This window comes from Pan paniscus, chromosome 6, assembly GCF_029289425.2.
Source record: "Pan paniscus chromosome 6, NHGRI_mPanPan1-v2.0_pri, whole genome shotgun sequence".
Classification (NCBI taxonomy): Eukaryota; Metazoa; Chordata; class Mammalia; order Primates; family Hominidae; genus Pan; species Pan paniscus.
In genome coordinates, this window is record NC_073255.2 from 109,937,365 (window position 1) to 109,956,171 (window position 18,807).

Consider the following 18,807-nt stretch of genomic DNA (forward strand, 5'->3'; position numbering starts at 1 on the left):
AGTTCTAATAAGTAGCTCTTATTTTGAGTGAATGTGTCAAACTGAATGCTTATTCCAAGCACTTGGTACATGAAGATTTCCTCTGCTTTAATTGGTTAACTTTGTACAGTTACTGATAACAAATATGTACTACATGTAATAAAAGAACAGGTAATGCCTCTTCAGGAAACTTCACTGTTGAGTTGTAACATCTGCCACAAAGGAGTATTTAATGGCAGTGGTGAATAGCCTATGCTTTTATTATACCTTAGAGAAAATACTTGGAAAGCTTATCTTCTACCCATGCAAACTCATTTTTTTTAACATAAGAAATAAGAATAGTGTGGGTAATGTGGATAACAATGTCCAAAGTTAAATTAGACCTGCTCATCAGTCTAATCTTATCCCAGTATTCCTCTTAAAACAGTAGCAAGCAACAAAATGATCTCAGTTCCTTTTACTGTGTAGCCAAAGCAGATGATATTGCCCAGTGTTGGATCAAAAGTTAGTCATCACCAGATAAATTCAAGCACTTATTTCTATCCTGTACTCCCAATGTAGGCTCAAAAGTCAGTCTGCTCCCGAAAAATTCAAGCACTTATTTCTATCCCTCTGTACATTTGAAATGGCCTACTCCACAATGCCTTTCTTTTCTTGTGATTGTTTATGTGTTTCCTCATTACATTGTAAAGTCATCAAGGGTTGGAGCCAGATCTTGTCACCTATATGTCCCTATTACTTAGCAAACTCCACATGGTGGGCATGTAGTAAATTTCTGTTGAAAGGTATCTTAGAAGTTTTTATCAAAGAAAAAAATACTGAATTACCCACATGATCAATTTCTGCAAATTCCTATTAGCATAACATTTCTCATTCTTTTGCTTGGTTATTGAATAATATTATATCCTATATTTGCATATTTTATTTGTTTGGTTGCAATATTGTTTTAAAAGACCTTACAATTTCCATGATTTCCAGTTTAGTTTGATGTTGTTTTATAACTTTTAAAAATTATGATTATTATAATTAATTTATGCCTTTAAAACACTGTTATTCTAGTTACAGATGAATCCATTCCCTCTTATTCTGGAAGTGATATGCCAAGAAATGACATTAACATGTGGTCAAAAGTAACTGAGGAAGGAACAGAGCTGTCACAACGACTTGTGAGGAGTGGTTTTGCTGGAACTGAAATAGACCCTGAAAATGAAGAACTTATGCTGAACATTAGCTCTCGACTACAAGCGGCAGTTGAAAAACTCCTAGAAGCCATAAGTGAAACTAGCACTCAGGTAACCTCCTTATATTGCTAATATGTACTGAGTTTGAAGTACAATATACTATCCCACTCTCTCGACTGAGCTAATTTTGATATTTTCATGGATAGCTGTTTGGCATTTTCAAAGCTTGAATGCATATGCATCTTAATTATCCCTTTGGTTGTATGAAAGTTGTATAGTATAAATGATTCTATACTGAATTCCTACATGATCCTGCTTTTGTTTTGTTTTGGTTTTTGCTTATTTCAGGTATATTAGTATTTAATTTTTGTGATTTGTACTTTCATATATGAAAACAACTGTTAATACTTTTTGTTTCTTAACCGCTATTAAGTACTTTTGACCTGGATCTCAGCCAGTGTTAATGCTGTTGCTACTACTTGATACCATTGTAAATTATAAGCAGTTTAGTTAATGCAACATAGTATTTGTCTTTTGATAAGCAACGTGAAAAATGTTAAATAAATCAGAAGTGGTCAGTGGTTCCAATAGGCTACTTGTTCTTAACAGGCTACTAGAGAGAAACTTCTCCAAAATTTGTTAATGCTGCCAACAGTCAAGCATGTGGGCTCCTCCTGAAACATTCACTTCCCCAGGCCAAGACCACAGCTCATAGCAGCTGTCTGCTTATGTGACCAGGTAGTGAAGTACAGTAGGAGTCTGACCATGGCATTTTCCAGATTTTTCCCAATTTGTTGAATACTAACTCCATGCTGTGTTATTTAGCTTCTTCTGTATTGTGGTAATTTAAATATCACTGAATGGATCACAAAAGCTTTGTGTAGAGCAGTAACCCTATGGCAGAGACTTCTCAAAGTGCAGCCCCTAACCAGCAATATCAGCATCACCTGGTGATGTGTTCAATATATAAATTCTTAGGCCCCACCCCAGACCTACTGAAACTGAGGGCCCAGCAACTTGTGTTTTTAATAAGTCCTTTATATGATTCTGATTCACACTAAAGTTTGAGAACCACTAATCTGTGGATTATTAGTATAATGTTCACATTGTTCTCTGGCTTAATTTTGAAGCACTCTACTAACATCTTTTATATAAAATGTTAAACTAGTTGTTGGCATTAGGTATAAAAAGTTATAAAAATGAAGTATTTCTTAAGTGAATAATATTTTTCAGCATTGGGAGTAGGCGTTTTTAAAAACTTTCTTTTAAATGAATTTCAGTTCAGTTTTTAATCTTCCATGGATAGATGTTTAAAGCCATTGATTTCTTCAGAATAGTCTCATTGATTAATAACTAAAATTATCTTGAACCTGATGAATATTTTTAACAGATTGACACAGAATAATGTGTAATATCTTTGTGAAATAACTTATATTCCACTTTCCTCTTCAATGTGTCATTATTTGGTTCTACTTTATAATAGTATACTTCCCTTTAACCTTCATTTTTTTTTTCACATATTATAACAAAATGTAAAACAGCTGGGAGGCATGCTGTAATATCTTTGCGTTTTCAGTGAAAGAGAAATTCAGGAAAATAGCTTTGTACAGGATACTCTGAGACCAGAGAAGAGAGCAGCATCTGACATGTTAAGAGTGTGGTGGGGACCAAGTCAAGTTTACTTAGGACTTGATGCTTAAGATGTTTAAGATGAGTTATTCACTGGCAAAAGTTTTGAATATCAGGGCACTGGACAAGTATCTGCCTTATAGGCTGATTGGGTGATTTCATAACCTGTATTATAGGAGTTATTTACTTTAGATATTTGATTTGAGGGGTAACTTGCCCAGTGGTATGTCCAAGTCCATATTATAATACATTTATTACAACGGTTTTACCTCTCTTTTGCTTGGACAGGCTACCATACAATCAGGCCTATATTCACTTTATTGTTAGGTTCCTACTGGTTGGGATAGCTTTCATGATAGTATGAAAAAGAATGCTTAAGAGACTGTCATAAGGCCCTTAGAGAGGTAATCTCTTTAACACAATCCTTATTCAGTAGTCTCTTTGTGGTTCTGCAGAAATGTTATCTTTGAGAGTATGGTTTCACAGATTCTAAACTCCTGGATCAGGTAGAAATCAAAACCATTCTCTTCTTTGGGAGTAGTTTTTCAGCAATTAAAGTTTTCCAGAATCCAGAAGTATTATTTAGAGCCATAGGAGGTTATTTACCAAGAGATTCTGCTAGGCCTTGGAATAACTTAATGAATATGTAATTTATTCCCATGGAATTATTTTTACTGTAAGAAATTTTTACGGGCTTCCTAATACTTGTTTTTAAGAATTACAGCATCAAAGCTACATGCTTCTATATTTTCTCAAAAAAAAGAATCTGAGGATGAAGCAGTAGTATAAGTTAAGATTTTGTTTTGTCATTGTTGTGTTTGAAACATAACTGCAATCAAAATACTGAAACACATTTTGCCTTCAAGTATTGTCCCCAGTATGCTTAGCATTGGTCTAGGCTCCGTCAGGGTAATGTTTGCAGGTTATAGGCCCTCTGTGAAATAACTTCAAGAAATAGATGAACAAATCAAAGTCCAAAAGAGAGCAACAAAAGTGTTTTACAGTTTGAAGAAATAATTTATGAAGAAAGGTAGTTAAATGGTTTGACATTATTTTATTTAAGTAAAGCTATTTTGTTTAGGAAACAACTCTATGCTGCAAATTAATAGCCTTCAAATATACATTAAAATCTTGATTATCTGAAACCTGGCGATAATAAGCTAGTCTGGATAATTAAAAGTGTGTTCTTCTAAGTCATTTTATTATAACTATTTTTGATTGCAAGAAGTTTTATGTGCTTTCTAAAATAGAAGGGGAAGCAAGATAGAATATAATTTGAATTATTCTAATTCGGTCACCTTTCTGAACATCAATTAATATATCATCAGTTAATATTACTGTTGTTACAAGGACTGTATGCCACTATCCTGAATCATCTTTATTTAATACTGCTTTTTTGAGTCTTTTTTGCCCTAATTTTACTTTATTTTCTTTGTGTAAGCTTCTTACCTTGACCTGTGTTCCTAATATAACTACTTACCTACAGATTTTTGTTTTACATGGATGGAAGCAAGTTTTACATGCTTCCAAAAATGGGTGAAACAATAGACAATAATTTCAGTTATTTTAATTCATGGTCATCTTTCTGAACATGAATTAATGTAATACTCCATCAGTTAATATACTGTTATGAGGGCTGTTTGCCCTATTCTGAATCATCTTTATCTGTTACTTTTTTGAGTCCATTTTTCTCAGTAATTTTTCTCTCTTATCTTTGTAGTTAGTTCTTATCCTGACCGAAATGTTAACTGTTTATAAAGGGCTGTTTCTTACTTACAGATTTTGTTTTTGCTTCAAATAAGAGAAACTGGATATCAGATTATCAAAACAAACTGTAGTTTGCAGAGGGAGCAGGGAAAGAGTATTTTAAGAGGTATTTGATAGGCTAAGCATGGGTCCCCACAGTTCATAAAGCTGAGCATCTGGGATATTGACAACTTCTATGTGCCAAAGCCCCACTAAAGTCACATTTAGCTGCAGCAGTGATAAGATTAGGCCTCTATCTTGTATAGGTGTTTATTAGGGTTTCTTATGCAACCCTCCAGTTAATCTGTGAACGTGCTTTGTTAAGACACCTTCACAGACTAACTGGAGGGTTGCATAAGAAACCCTAATAAACAAAAAATTTTTATTGCCTAGTCCAGACTTGTAAGAGGCAACTGCCCCTCCACAGCTACAAGCCATCTCCCTGTAGATTCTGGCTTTCTATAGAAAATGTCATTTTCTCTGCCCTAATTATTAGTCTACCTACTGTGAAATGGTTTGAGTACTGGTTTAAACAACTTTATAGTGTGAGTAGCTGTAGAATGGATTTGTGTTGGTATTACCTACCTTCTTTAGCATGGGTTTTTCCATTTAAATAAAGGCTTTGTGGATTTAGGATATTTAGTTACTGGAAAGAATAATACCAAAATGAGGGTTTTTTCCTTTCTTTAAAACAACTTTCATTATTGAAAATCTTTTAATATTAAAAAGTAAGTTGTTTATCTTCTAAAATTCTGAGTGGCTTATTTATTCACTATTGCCCAGGTTTCTGGAGGTACCCAGAAGGCTATTATATATAACTTGGGCTTTTAAAGTTTAGTCAGGGTTCATAAGATACCTTAAGTGGTATAGTTTTCAACTGTTACATACAGTGTAGCTTTAAAAAGAATTTTTTCCTTAGCATGTACTCTGTAAACAATATGAAAATAGGTTATAACTGAAATGTCTATAGTTTTAGTGGCTGCTTGAAAGATGAGTAATATTTCTAAGGAAATAGCAAAAGTAAGTTTTAATTTTCCAGAAATAATTTTGATTATTTTATATACTTGAATAACTTATTACTAATGTGGACTCAAACATAATTAATTTCACATTTTTAAATTAAAGCAATTTTTTAATGGAACGGAAAAACACCAGCTTATCTTACAAACATTATAAACTTGTCTAAATGCCCTTTCAAAGCCCTGACGTGGAACTTGGATCCTGTCTGGCAGGCTTTTTTGTGGGCGTATTAATTCACATTCCACCTGTCAGTGTACCTATAGGTAAAGACATTAAACCACACCCTCTGTTCTGACCTTTTCCTCAGGGGACACTGACTAGAATCCTTTGGCTCAGCATGAGAGGCTATTTGAATAGCTCAGTTCAGAAGAGCTTTTCCTTTTGAATAGAGTGAAGCAGCAAGAGCAAGAGAAATAATGTTACAACTGCATTTCTCAAGACTGCTGCTATGGAGATTTCAAACTTGACCTTCCCTGCCAGGTTCTGCTTTGAAGGCTTACTTATTACTACAGACATCGCTGATATTAAAAGCAGTTTTATTGCTCGTCTAATTAGATGTTTATATTTTTATTCTTCTCTTCAAGGACTTAATTATGCTAGTTTAAAAGGTGTTTTTGTTTGTTTGCTTGCTTTTATTTTTGTTTTTTTATTTTTTTTGGTTTTTGTTTTGGTTTGGGTTTTTTTGAGGGGGCATCAAGATTGATAGAGACCTAAGTTTTTTTAGATTTGTAGTTTTTTTCCTGGACTTTCCCCTTCCTTTTATTGTGCAGTTGTATGAATTAATTTTATAACGTTTATTTGATAGTGCTAAAAAAGAAAATTTTTATACTGCTATGGTAGATCTTGATAAACTAAAAAGAACTTTTTAATGTATTAGAAAATTGATAAAGCAAATTAGGAATCTCGGCAGCTGTATCTTCTGGGATGGATTCTTATAGCACCTATTTGGCAACTGTCAAAGTCAGTGGCTCGTGGTTAGAAGAGCAAGACGAAGACATTTATGAGGTTGAATCTCGCGTGCCTTTACCACATCCTTTTCCTCTTTGTGAACATTTGGATGAAAATAACTCAGTAATTGTTAATACTTCTATTTTCCATTTTATTCATAAAAGAAACGGGCATATATTAAAGCTTATTTCTAAAATTTCACTGCCTACGCCTCCTTATTCAGTAAGTATAAAAAATATTCATTTAGTTAAACACTATAATGAGAAATTAAATTTTGAGTGTCTATATTAAGGCTAAATGGGATAGAACCTTGTTTGATGTGTTACTACTCATTCATTCTAGATGTATTTAAGGGCTAAATTTGGTCTGAGTTCCAACTTGGCTATGTTTACAATTACAGAAAGCAGAATGAGATAATATTACATTTCTCCAATGCCAGGCAGTTTGTTTAAAAAGATCCCGCTTTTCCTTAAGATTCTTGCTTTTGTATGTTTATGACGCCAATCCTGAATAAGAATGGAATAATTATTATATTTGAGAGACTAGGTATTATGATACTTATAAGACAGCTAAGTGAATTGTCATTGAGCAATTAGGAAATGTTTACAATCATATGTTATATTGGCTGTTCCAGTCCAGGAAAAAAGGAAGCTTGGGTTCTAATTTTAATATTCTTAACAACCTAAGAAACTTACTTTTTGTTTTTAATATGCCTCGTAATCTTGTGGAACAAGACCCTTTTCTGCTTTTTATATGAAATATATTTTATAAACATTGTTAAGGATAAGTGTTTAGCATAAAGAGGCTTGAATATTTAGTATTTCAGGTTCACTACAGGTTATTCAGTATAACTAAAAGTTATTCAGTGCTTTTTATGACTTTCATAGCTTTATCCTGTACTAGCTAATATTTAACAAGCCAGATGGTTTTCAGAATAGTTTTGTTACCTCTTCTGCAACTTTTATATTAAAGTGACAGAATATTAACTGATACTTTACATGTACTTTTAATGTAATAAGTTTCTTAAATACTTTGGAAATATTGAATATGAAATCTTACATTCTTCATATTGTTATAGATATTAGGAATAAACATACTCTAACTGAATGGAAGAGGATTCTTTAAATATTAAGTATTTAATGAACATTTATTTGAAGGGTGTCTCTTATCTCCTGATGAAGTGTGGATCTCATCTGCTATAATAAATGAAATTTTTTTTTGCTAGATTTACTGTATTTGATTGTTCCAACTTTTTCATTTTATTTTAGAAAACAAGTTTTTCTCTTGTGGTTTTATGATAAATATTTAAATGGATTATAAGGCTGATTAAATCTTGTCAGGAAGCAGAACATAGAAGCAAAGACTTATTTAATTTACTTACCTAAAGCAAGCATTTATTTTGTTGTAAATTCTTTGTTATATCCTTATAGTAAATTTAAAAAAGACAAAAAAAAGCATATCCTTTTTAGTTATATGTATTTACTAGATAGTCATTATGTAATGAACAGAAAAAATGACAAACGTGTGTAAAAACAATTGATATGTTTTTAAAATATGGATTGTGACTGTAAATTCCCATGTAGTTGTATATAAATTAGTTCATACTTTATTGTTATGTTTCTTTGTAATAAAAATTAATGATATTAGTTATCCAGACTTTAAAGGAAAAACTCTTGCCAGTTAAAAGTAAAAATATTCCTTTTGAGATAACAACATATTATCATGGGTATTTTAGGAAATAATTTATAATTTAAAATGTATGATTAATTTTCCATTATGAGTCTTATACGTGTATTCATATTAATTGCAAATAAGTTATAAGTGATATTTGAAATATCCTATTAAAACAAGAATAATTGCATACTGGATATTTTGGAAATTGATTTAGAGTAGCCATCAAAAGCTGTAGTTACTCTAAAATCCATTTGCTATGACAAATACCTCTCAGATGTGAAAAGTGGAAGTCTTTAACAATAAAGTATCCTTTAGTATTATAATGATTTTGTAATACATTTACAATATGTGACTATAAATTAGAAACCACTACATTTGATCATATTTTAAGCTTAAAATGTACTAATATCTTTTTAATGCACAAAGTACTTTATATATAAATTTACAAATTCTTATGACTTTACTGTGAGCCTGTTATTAATATATGTGATGATTTCTTCTTACAATTTTTGGACTAAATACTAGAAACATTTGAGTTCAATTTTTTCCCATGTAATTGTTTCAGTAATAACAGATAAGCAGGTGCTGATAGTCAAAAGCTCAGAAAACTAAGGCAGAGACAGTACTTTTCTGCAATTTCACACAGCTCATTTAGTAGCAGTGATCAAGAGAGCTTTGGCTTTAAGCCTTCTATCATCTTAAAAAATTGTTTAAGAATGTAGTCAGTATGTGCTATTGGTAATATTTTAAGGAATCTGTGTTTATGGTTAATGTCTCTGTATTCTACGGTTTTGAAAATACGCTGAATATTCATAGGAGCTTTAGGTGTTTCACAAATGGACAGAAATATAAAGCTTTTAGTTAAGTACATGGATTATAAATATAATTTCATTTTGTTGTGCTACTATCATTTTGTTAATTGATGCCATTGTATTAATCATGTATTATTGGTCCCCCACAGTATACAGCAGATACTATAGGAGTCACAATCCATAAATACTAAATGTAAAAGAAAGTTTATCATAGACTGTATAGTTACATAAAATTCTTTGGCAAATATGATAAACGCCTGTGCTTCATTAACTTTATATCTTCTTTTATATGATAAAGTACACAGCCATTGATTTAAAGTTGTTTGTATCCAAAAGAAGCATATTCTTTTGTTCAGTAAAGCTAGAATACGTCACTTTACAGAAAGTCGTGCACAGCCAATATACATGTCTCCTCTGATTTCTCCTACCTGCTAATCTTAGCATACACTGGCAATATCTAAATGACTACAATTCAGTAGTATATCTTTATTTTAAAATCCTCCTTTTTTCCAGCTTTAATAGGGAATGAAACTAGTATTTCCACACTTTATTTTCTTTTATGTATTGTTTCCCTCTTTGTTTAGCTTGAACATGCGAAAGTTACACAGACAGAGTTGATGCGTGAGTCATTTAGACAGAAACAAGAAGCAACAGAGTCCCTTAAGTGCCAAGAGGAACTTCGAGAGCGCCTTCATGAGGAGTCCAGGGCCAGAGAACAGCTAGCTGTGGAGCTCAGTAAGGCTGAGGGTGAGCAATTTGCCATTGACAACTAAGGGTAGAGAAATTTCAGTCTTAAAATAGAGATTTTTGATGCACAGCCAGGTTTGGAAGCCGTCAATCCAATTTAGAATGACCATTAAAAAGTACTTGTGGTTTATCTTCAGAGTTCCTCCAAGCAATTTTTAAAACTATATATATATATAATTATAAAAAGAATTTATAGAGTTACAGAAAATATTAATAATTTCAGAAAATACCAAAAAGGATGGTGGTGACTCGTTACTGTAATCACACCATCTTAAGACAACCCTTGTAATTTAAAGATGAGCAAACTGAAGCTAAAAGATGTTATTAAATTGTTAAAGGGCACAAATACCATTACATAGTGATTCCAGGCTTTGAATCTCTAAAGCCCTATGCTCTTTTTAATTCTCCTCTGCTGTTATGGGTGTTGGCCTTCTAAAATTACTTAAAATACCAACCTTCTAATTTTCAAAATGTGATTCAGTTCACAAGCATCTAATTTGTATTAAGCTTTTCAGAAACTTACTGTTTATATCTGTTTAATAAAGTGACTTACACCTACATAATGTGGTACTTTGGTATAGCAAAGTATTAGAAAATTCAGAGAAATTTCATGTTTATGCACAATGGTAAACAAGGAAATGTCTGCATTGACCATACCCTATTAAAGGTTGATAGTTGCTGTGATGAGCAGCAAATTCATTCAAGACTTTTAATAGGTTGGAATGATGGAAAGTTTTGCTAACAGTATACCTTTTGTTGTTTATATTAAAACCTAGTGGTTGAATTTGAAATGAATAATACTTCTATTTTCTGTTAATTTTGTATTATAGGTGTCATTGATGGCTATGCAGATGAAAAAACTCTTTTTGAAAGGCAAATTCAGGAAAAAACTGATATAATAGATCGTCTTGAGCAGGAGTTGTTATGTGCAAGTAACAGGTTGCAAGAATTGGAGGCAGAGCAACAGCAGATCCAAGAAGAAAGAGAATTACTGTCCAGACAAAAGGAAGCTATGAAAGCAGAGGCAGGCCCAGTTGAACAACGTAAGTATTTTCAGAATTTGTATGAAACAGTCCTCTGATTTTATTTGTATTCTTCAAAGGCTTAAGGTGGCTTTTTTCCTCTTTCAGTGCCATTATTCATATATTTTATAGAGAGATTTAAAAAATTATAAGAAAATCTACCTTATAGATAAATGTCTTATTAGCCAATCATGTGGAATCAGGTTTTTTTTTTCTTTTTCCTTAGGCAGATGTTAACAGGAAAAGATAGTTCTTCATTTATCCTCAAACTTCTGCTTCAAGAGAAAGCTGCAAATAATGAGGCAGGATATTTTAAAAATTGTGTAAGGTTTAGTTCTAATAGCAGAGAGGCAGCAAAAATGTATACTTGGATTAAATATCTAAAAGCACTGATCTGGCACTAGTAATGAGCAGGTGGAGGGGTTTTTTGACTTGCAAGCAGAGTAAATTTAAAAAGGTCAGTGGCTGGTAGGCTGACATCTAGTTTAATGTTGTAGGAATTCAAATAATACTTAAATGTTTAAGTAACCTTTCATTTTTCCTTAAATAAGATATTAAGTAATATCTTGAAGTGAAAGTTTGTTTAGCAGTAAATGTCAGTCTTGGTAATGATGGAACTTTAAATCCTGTTTACCATGTCCTCTCACTTTTATATTACACGTGCAGTTGGATTTTTAAATGTGCAGTTTCACTGATTTCATTTTATCAGTTTAGAAATACAGCATACATTTTTGTAATATAGTGAAGTTTCTTCCAGCTGCTCAAATTAATTAAACAGGTTTAGTTTGGGATTTTTAATATGGAAAGTATATGTCATATATGCAAAATATTCAAGAAATACTGGAACTTCTCAAAATGTTACCAGTGATAATCAGTGTCTTCAACTCTTGTTTTTGATACGTGTGTGTGCATGTGCATTATCCCATTTTAGGAAGTAGAAGACATATAAATTATACTTTTGTTGTGTCTTTTTTTTTTCTCTCTCTATTTTCCTAGGACTAGTAGATGCTGCAGTCGATGCAGCACCAGGAGCAGGTGTGTGTATACCATTGCATGGCCAATGTTTGGGTGGTAGACTTTAAACTCCAAAATGTGGGTGACCTCTGGATTTTCAGCCAACTAACATCTCTAGTTTTGCAGTGTTGCTGTTGTTCCATACTTACAGTTTTTCTCTTTAACAACAACAAATAAACTTTTCTTACAATAAAAGCACAAATTTTCATTTGAAATTAACATCTGAGATTCATACTGACCATCATCTTATGATGTCTATTTTTGCATAGAGCTTAAAACCATTTTGATTTTTGTTTGTTTGTTTGTCTGTGTTTGTTTTTTGAGATGGAGTCTTGCTCAGTCACCCAGGCTAGAGTGCAGTGGTGTGATCTCGGCTCACTGCAACCTCCGCCTCCTGGGTTCAAGCGATTCTTCCACCTCAGCCTCCTGAGTAACTGAGACTACAGGCGGGAGCCACCATGCCTGGCTAATTTTTTGTACTTTTAGTAGAGGTGGCGTTTCACCATGTTGGCCAGGCTGGTCTCAATCTCCTGGCCTCAGGTGATCCGCCCACCTCTGCCTCCCAAAGTGCTGGGATTACAGGCATAAGCCACCATACCCAGCCATTTTGAGTTTTTTAAGAAACCATTTAACAAATATATTAAACTCTTTCAATCTATGAGTTTTTAAAATGCTCCTTCTAAATCAGGAAGTATGTAAGATGATGGTAGCAAAAGGATCAGTGAAATTTAATAAGAGGCTCTCTGGTTGATTTATTTTTATGTTAACATCTAATGTTATTTTAAAAGGAAAGCTGTTTTCTAGAGATTCCTAGTCCTGAGTACGATGTTGGCATACTAGTTAAAGACCCTAGGGATATGTTCTTTCCATTTTCTTCATTAGAAGATTGTTTTATTTTTACTATATACACATTGTTATATTAATAATATTAATAGCTAACACATAGTGCTTACCATACCTCAGACACTCTTCTTTACATGTATTAACTCATTTAATGCCAAAATAACTCTAAGAGATCAGTAATAATATTATTCTCAGTTTACATATAAGGAAACTAAAGGACATCATCATAACTGTCACATGGGAGATAAGTTGCTGAGCTAGGTTGGGCCTACGGTCTGTTCTTAAGCACTACACCACACTACCTCTCATACATGTCAGTTTTCCCTTGATTCACATACATGTGACCATGCAAAAGCAACTCAGGAATATGGATCTAATAAGGAGTAAGACTAACAGGAAATTTCAATTATAGCTGTATTTATATTTCTGTAACTCTTAGACTTGCCTTGGTTAAAGATTTACAGTGTTTGATCTTCATGTTTATTGTGTATGCAAATAAAATTGACTTTATGGTTTTGGAATGAATTGCTTTTTGCCTGAGGTGAAGAAAACGGTGAGTTTTTTTCTGTGCTTGAATTTAATTGGACTTTGTTCTTTGCCCAGTAGTAAAAATAGATTTTTTTTTTTTGGTCATTTGCTATGTTGTTTTCACAAAAATATTATTTTTAGTGACAGGACATATTTTTTGTTAATAATTCTGTATAATTTCATTAATAATTGCTTGTTTACTTATATAGAAATATTTTAATATAATTTTGATACTTTCATAAGAGAATATTTACTTTCATGTGTATTTAAAATAATTCTCAGCCTTTTATTTCATGAACGTAAAATTTGGACATAGTTATCAGGGATTTCATTATCATAAGATCATTAATTGTGATTTAATTCAGTATATTTTGTATTAATAAACAGAATTACTACAGGAGACAGAAAAATTAATGAAGGAAAAACTAGAAGTACAATGTCAAGCTGAAAAAGTACGTGATGACCTTCAAAAACAAGTGAAAGCTCTAGAAATAGATGTGGAAGAACAAGTCAGTAGGTTTATAGAGCTGGAACAAGAAAAAAATGCTGAACTAATGGATTTAAGACAGCAAAACCAAGCATTGGAAAAGCAGTTAGAAAAAATGAGAAAATTTTTAGATGTAAGTATTCTCAAGTTGAATACTGATTTTTCTCAGTGGAATGTTCTTTGCTAGTATACTAGGCTATGAATTTTAAATTATGAAAAGACTGTTGAGTTAGTTTTTCAGTGTTTTATTAGGTGTCGAATCTACTAATCGATCAAAAAGTACTATTCCAGTTTAAGATTCCAATAATTTTTATTGTGCAGCACTCAGAATTAAAATCAGTACATTTTATTATGTATTGAATTATACATAATAAAAATTATGAATAAGCCCCACTAGTTTTCCAAATTCAGATCAGGAGCTTATTCTAGTTTTTTATTTAACCACAGACTAAGATAGGCAAAGAGATAATGGGCCACCACTGCTTCACCTGTAAAAGATACACATAGAACAGTGTGGCCATTGGAAATGGGCCCGGAACAGTGGTCATGCTGCCATTACTCTCTTCCAAAAAGATGTTAAATCTCTAATTTCACATTTTTTTTTCCTTTGAGATTTCACTTAAGCCTGATACTCTCTTCATAGATCAGAGAATCAGATTCTTACTCATTTTATAACTTTAGACATCAAACCTAGATTAGGATTCAAGAAATTGATTTACCAAACAATTTGTTTTACGTATTTTGTTTAATGGCTAAACTAACATGGAATTCCTCCTTTGTTCCAGAAAAGTAAATTCATTTTAAGGTGAATATTTTTTCATCCTGTATTTAATATTACTTGAATAAAAAAAGAAATGTACTCAAAATAATATTTTAATATTAATACTTGAATTTTTGTTGAGGAGGCCAAATAGGCTATATGGCATATAAAAAATAAAATGTTATCTTTTAAAACTTTTGTGATTTGGGATATTCCATGACCATCAGTCCTTTGTCTTCAAACAAAACTAACATATCTCTAAAGGAGAAGTAAGAAATAATAGCTTCTCTAAATACTGTTTCTTTAGCTACTATCATTATTGTCATTAAACTTTAGGAGCAAGCCATTGACAGAGAACATGAGAGAGATGTATTCCAACAGGAAATACAGAAACTAGAACAGCAACTTAAGGTTGTTCCTCGATTCCAGCCTATCAGTGAACATCAAACTAGAGAGGTAAGAACTTCACTGATATTGCCCAACTTACAGTAATTTGTATCAAGTGTAAAATAAGATGCATATCATTAAAAACTTAAAAGTGGATTCTTTCCTTTGTATGTAAATCTTCAAAATCAGAAAACTTAATATTACTTAAGCATGAGAAGGTAATTAACCCTGAAAATTGTTGGTATTGAAATTTGGAATCATTTCCATCTGCATATGTCTTCTAGTATTTCCCAATTAAATAAACTCTGTTTATTTCTTTATTCCCATTCCTAACAAAAGTGATCAAGAGAGTTATCTGTGTTCACTCTTTACTTTCCCATTTCCTATTCTCTTACTAGTCCCCTCCAGTGAAGTATCCAGCCCTTGTTTCTCAGTAGGGTTATACCTTCTACTCCATTTAAATTGTTCTTGTGAAGGTGACCCAGAGCCTCATGGCTATGGCTAATATCCAACTCTGTCTCCATCCTCCTCAACCATTCAGAGGCATTTATTGCAGCCTTCTCCCAGAAATACTTCCTTCTCTTGTTTCTGTGACACACCTACTCCACTGGTCTCTCTCCTCTAGTCTTTGTTTCTCCTTTTCCTACCCAGCATAAATGATGGAGTGCCCCAAAACTTACTCTTGGGCCCCTTTTTATTTCCTATTTATAGCCTCTTCCCAGGCAGTCATATATAAATGACTCCACATTTGTATTTCCATCTGTGACATTTCTGTTAAGTTCCAGAATTGGATATCCAGTGCCTACTCTGTCTCTGCTTAGATGTCTCAAAATTAACATGTCCAAAAGAAAGGTCTTGATTCCTGATTAGCCACTACCAGAGAAAGACAAGCATAAAACATTTTCCTTCTTCATCTCAGTAAATTCTGTACCTTCTAACCTGCCCCATTGCTGAGAACTAGAATCAGCCTTGATTCTCCTCTTTCTCTCAACCCCTGATTCCAACCCACTGATGGGTCAGACTGCACTACATCTTTCTGTTATTTGCACTTTTATTCATCTTCCTAAATCCCACTTGTCACTTGTTTGCCTGGATCACTGTGGTAGCCTCTTAACCAGTCTCCTGCTTCTCCTTTTTCACCCCAACTGCCCATTTTCCTCATAGAAACATAGTCAAAACTCCACATTTACCAAATGAATGCTACATGAGAGAGGATTCACTGTATGAATACCTAAAGATGGCTTGTCATGGTGATAAAGACATTGTGCTTAGGGTAAGGCAATCCCAGTTTGTATCATGGCTCTGCCATTTACTAGGTTATGACAATAACTAAGTCAGTTAACCTCTCAAATCTCTGTTAATTCATTTCTAAAATAGAGATTGTAATAGCACCCACATCATAGGAGTGTTGACCTGGCACATAGTGAACACTTTAACTAGTATTATTTCTGAAACAATTTTTATTTCGAATGTAATTTCTAAACAGTTCAGTGGATTTCATTTCTCTTAAAGCCGAAGAAGCACAGAGTGCCAATAAACTCCTTATAATAAAATGTATACTAGAGTAGTACAAAAGTTATCAGTCTCCAGGGCTGGGCGTGGTGGCTCAAGCCTGTAATCCCAGCACTTTGGGAGGCCGAGGTGGGCAGATCACGAGGTCAGGAGATCGTGACCATCCTGGCTAACACAGTGAAACCCCATCTCTACTAAAAATACAAAAAAAAAAAAAAAATTAGCCAGGCGTGGTGGCGGGCACCTGTAGTCCCAGCTACTCGGGAGGCTGAGACAGGAGAATGGCATGAATTCAGGAGGCAGAGCTTGCAGTGAGCCGAGATCGCGCCACTGCACTCCAGCCTTGGGGACAGAGCAAGACTCCGTCTCAAAAAAAAAAAAAAAAAGAAAAAAGTTATCCACAGTTTCTAGTTATTGCCCCATTTCTGACAAACATATTTTTGGCTTTTAAAAAGTAGTCATTTGTTGTACTTCAAAGAATATTTAAGCTCTAGAACCTAGGCTGTCATCTCCTATTATGTAGTTTTCTTTTATTTGAAAAGGTTGGCCTGCTTTGCTCATGAAACGTTAAGAAACTAACAAAGATGTGCATGTTTGATTTTTTTTTTCTACTGTTGCACCATTTTATTGTACCTACATTGTTGCCTTTTTTCTTAACCTTACTCCAAATCTTAGTCAACTTATTATTATTAAAGTTTCTCCTCAGCAGCTTTTTTTTTCCTTTTTTTTCTTTTTCTCTTTAAAACTGACTGCACATATCAGTGACTTTATTGCTATCATCCTTGAACCTGAAATTATAGTTAAGCTTGCATTCGTTTAATGTTCTGAGAAATAACTGTCATTTTTTAGATAATTTCCTCAGAATATTTCACTGAAAAGAAAAGGTAGAATTACTTTATTTCTTACCATCACATGTCGCTTTTTTTAAAGTAAGCTTTCCTTCCTCACTTTCCATACAGTACAACTAATCCTTCCTGTCACAGAACCATTCACTTGAAGGGATCTCCATATCATTCTTAGGGAATAGGTCTTGGCATGCATCATTATTTTGGTTAAAGGAGAAACCAAGACTAGAGACATTTAGGGAAACCTTCAAGGTGCACAGATCCCTCTCACACCCCTTCATCCTTAGCTCTTTCCTGGGCTGATGGAATGTATAGATTGAAAAAGCTTTCCCAATGACTGTTTTCAAAATATAGTCCATAAAAGATTTATTTAGGTCATTTTATCTCATACAAGAGTAAATCAGTACCTGCAAATTTGTCATCTTCATTAGGATTTAGTGTGGTTGTGCCATTAGATAATTCAGCCTTATGAAAAATCCATTTTTTCCCCTCTTCCTAGGTGGAGAAAGTCTTAGTCTTAAGAGAAAGATTTTTTAAAGGATTACGTGAAAGCAATATTACTTGTGGTCTACTAGTGTTGCTTAATTTTTTCAACTTGTAAAATGTCACCTTTGTTGGAGACAACAGTTGCTATCTTTATACAAAGTTAAATTAGCATAACATTTAAAAATACTTTTTAGAAAAAAATTTTTGAAATGAAGATATGTTTTATATGCATTGAGTATTCTTTAAAATGCTTGAGAGACGTGTTTCAGATTTCAGATATTTTGAATTTTGTAATATTTGCATTATACTTACCTATTCAGCATCCTAATTTGAAATGTGAAATGCTCCAGTGAGCATTTCCTTTGAGCATGATGTCAGTGCTTAAAAAGCTTCAGATTTTGACCTGGGCTTGTTGGTGTGCATCTGTAGTCCCAGCTACTCGGGAGGCTGATGCAGGAGAATTGCTTGAGCCCAGGAGTTTGAGGCTGTAGTGCATGACGATCTTGCCTGTAAATAGCCACTGCATTCCAGCCTGGGTAACATAATGAGACTCCATTTCTTAAACAGACAAACAAAAACATTTCAGATTTTGGAGCATTTTGGATTGTAGATATCCAAAATGAGGGATAACTCAACCTATACTAACTAGCTTGCTGAAATTTTTTTTAAATTAAATTTTTTGCCTCTTATATTTCAGGTTGAACAGTTAGCAAATCATCTGAAAGAAAAAACAGACAAATGCAGTGAGCTTTTGCTCTCTAAAGAGCAGCTTCAAAGGGATATACAAGAAAGGAATGAAGAAATAGAGAAACTGGAGTTCAGAGTAAGAGAACTGGAGCAGGCGCTTCTTGTGAGTGCAGATACTTTTCAAAAGGTGTGGCATTTTATTTGGGCTAACTTAATAAGTGTTTTAATGAAGAATACTCTTAAATTGTCAACTTCTTGTAGGTATTATTACATAATATGTTTATATCTCTGTTGACATTGTAACCATTTCTGTTTGTTCTTATTTCCAAATGTTGCTTGCATGTCTTAGTCCTGAGAAGGGAAGAGTTTTTTGTTGTTGTTGTTTTGTTTTGTTTTGTTTTTTGGAGACATAGTTTCGCTCTTCTTGCCCAGGCTGGAGTGCAATGGTGCGACCTCGGCTTACCACAACCTCCGCCTCCCGAGTTCAAGCGATTCTTCTG

The 18,807-nt window shown here is 33.3% G+C and overlaps 1 protein-coding gene across 13 annotated transcripts in view; it reads left to right on the top strand.

Moving 5' to 3' along the window:
• Positions 1-18,807, top strand: part of AKAP9 (A-kinase anchoring protein 9) — a 166,399-nt gene that overhangs the window by 107,555 nt on the left and 40,037 nt on the right. For 11 of the 13 annotated variants that reach the window (XM_034964418.3, XM_034964419.3, XM_034964428.3 and 8 more), the window contains 6 exons: positions 1,039-1,271; positions 9,574-9,736; positions 10,567-10,779; positions 13,531-13,763; positions 14,727-14,846; positions 18,318-18,494. In XM_034964418.3, coding sequence (XP_034820309.2) covers positions 1,039-1,271; positions 9,574-9,736; positions 10,567-10,779; positions 13,531-13,763; positions 14,727-14,846; positions 18,318-18,494 — 1,139 coding nt within the window. Of the gene's footprint in view, positions 1-1,038; positions 1,272-6,464; positions 6,726-9,573; positions 9,737-10,566; positions 10,780-13,530; positions 13,764-14,726; positions 14,847-18,317; positions 18,495-18,807 lie in introns of those variants that run through there. The other 2 variants (XM_034964426.3, XM_055114667.2) reach the window with 2 other exon arrangements.